Source organism: Teleopsis dalmanni, chromosome 1, assembly GCF_002237135.1.
Source record: "Teleopsis dalmanni isolate 2A chromosome 1, ASM223713v2, whole genome shotgun sequence".
Taxonomy (NCBI): domain Eukaryota; kingdom Metazoa; phylum Arthropoda; class Insecta; order Diptera; family Diopsidae; genus Teleopsis; species Teleopsis dalmanni.
In genome coordinates, this window is record NC_051846.1 from 108,280,034 (window position 1) to 108,282,150 (window position 2,117).

Genomic DNA, 2,117 nt, shown 5'->3' on the forward strand with positions numbered 1-2,117 from the left:
ATATATTTAATTAATTAATTATATTATTATATTATATTAATTATATTATATTAATTATATATTTAATTCCCAATTTATATATTACTTTATTTTATATTACTTTTCATTCTTTATATATTTAATTAATTAATTATATTATTATATTATATTAATTATATTATATTAATTATATATTTAATTCCCAATTTATATATTACTTTATTTTATATTACTTTTCATTCTTTATATATTTAATTAATTAATTATATTATTATATTATATTAATTATATTATATTAATTATATATTTAATTCCCAATTTATATATTACTTTATTTTATATTACTTTTCATTCTTTATATATTTAATTAATTAATTATATTATTATATTATATTAATTATATTATATTAATTATATTTATATTATATATATTATATTATATTGATAGTTATAGGAGATTATAGTTATATTACATTATATATATTATATATTACATATTACATTATATATATTATATATTACATATTACATTATATATATTATATTATACATATTATATATTTTATTATACATATTATATTATAGATATTATATATTATATTATAGTATATATTATATTATATATTTATTATATTATATATTATATTATATATTATATTATATATTATATTACATTTTATATTATATATTATATTACATTTTATATTATATTATATTATATTTTATTATATTATATTATATTTAATTTTTTTCCATAATTTCCGTAATTTTTTCTTTTTTGATATGATTTATCTTATATTATTGTATATGATAAGGTGTATTAATCTTTCGCTTATAAAATTTATCATATGGTTGCTAAATAAATGTTTGATATATTATTTTATTATAACTTATAATTGTTATCTTACTTAGGAATATCCAAATCGAGTTCGGTTATTGGATGATATCCGAACTCATCTGCTGTATAACGAGTTTTATAACGCTTTCCATCTGCACCAGTGAACGAATAAGCTCCACTTACAATGAATGTCTTTTCATCTTTTAGTTTTCCTACACTCGTAACTTCAATTCCGTTTTGAGTTTTTAGGCTAAAATTTTTTAAGGATAAAATATGTATTAATAATGAACATATTTTGTATTTTTTGAGGTAAAGTTAAGTAATATGGAAAATGAGCTTCTGATAGATTTTAAAATTATTTTAATTCTTCACGAGATTTTTCTTGTGGATAAATAATTTACTAATATAAGTAATATAATATACATAAGTTAAAGTTCAGAAATTTATTTGCAAAAATTACTTACTCTAACTTAAACTTTTTATTTCCGTTAAGATTTTGGAGTTTCTCTACAGCTGCTTTCATAACATCACCTCCAAAAATTATTGCAGGCTTATCATCATCAATGTCTTCTGGAAGGGTATAAATATCACTTGGATCATATTTAAATAAATCCAGATTTCTATCTGATATGTGTTTAACATCAGCAACCGCATATATTACAAAGAGTAATATGATGAACTATAAGAAAATTTAAGTGTATTAGATCTGGATTGCATTAAATTTAAATTTAAGAATTAACAGTAATTACTAATCACAGTTTTAATTACATCAAAGCTTTATATTATTTTTAGTACATGCAACCATTAACTAAATAAACCTTTACTTTGTCTATGATATTACACAGCAAATTTGTTTCGCACTTGATTTAGCTTATTTAGTCTACTTTTAGTTTTAATTTCTTTATTTCACTTTTTAAAATTTCTTAAAAAAATTTGTAGCCAAATAAGGCCCGCGGAACATGTTCATTATTTCAAATAAATTTTAACTAATAACTTACTATTCTTATTAAAATCATTTCAAATATAAATGTGGATTATGTAAAAAACTATAACAAGAGGTATTTGTTATTCAAATACTTATTGAAAAATACGCCAAAAATTACTTCTTGTTTCCTTATATATGTTGCCAACTACTAAAAGACAACGTGTATATTTAATGTTTTCCAATGCCAAAATATTATTTAAAAAACAAGATTTGCACTTTAAAGCGGCAAAATACAGTAAGTTTGGAGCTGGTTAATACATCGTTATAATTAAAATCAAAAAAGAATTTATGTTAATACATAGAGCTATTTTTTTA

General features: G+C 18.1%; 1 protein-coding gene across 1 annotated transcript; it reads right to left on the reverse strand.

The window, feature by feature from the left end:
• Window positions 1–883: 883 nt before the first annotated feature.
• LOC119673130 (larval cuticle protein 9-like) lies at window positions 884–1,886 on the reverse strand. The gene is made up of 3 exons (XM_038084364.1): window positions 1,816–1,886; window positions 1,282–1,496; window positions 884–1,067 (listed from the first exon to the last, which is right to left on the reverse strand). The coding sequence occupies exons 1-3, from the start codon at window positions 1,831–1,833 to the stop codon at window positions 884–886; spliced, it is 417 nt and encodes a 138-aa protein (XP_037940292.1). The 5' UTR covers window positions 1,834–1,886.
• Between the last annotated feature and the right edge of the window lie 231 nt (window positions 1,887–2,117).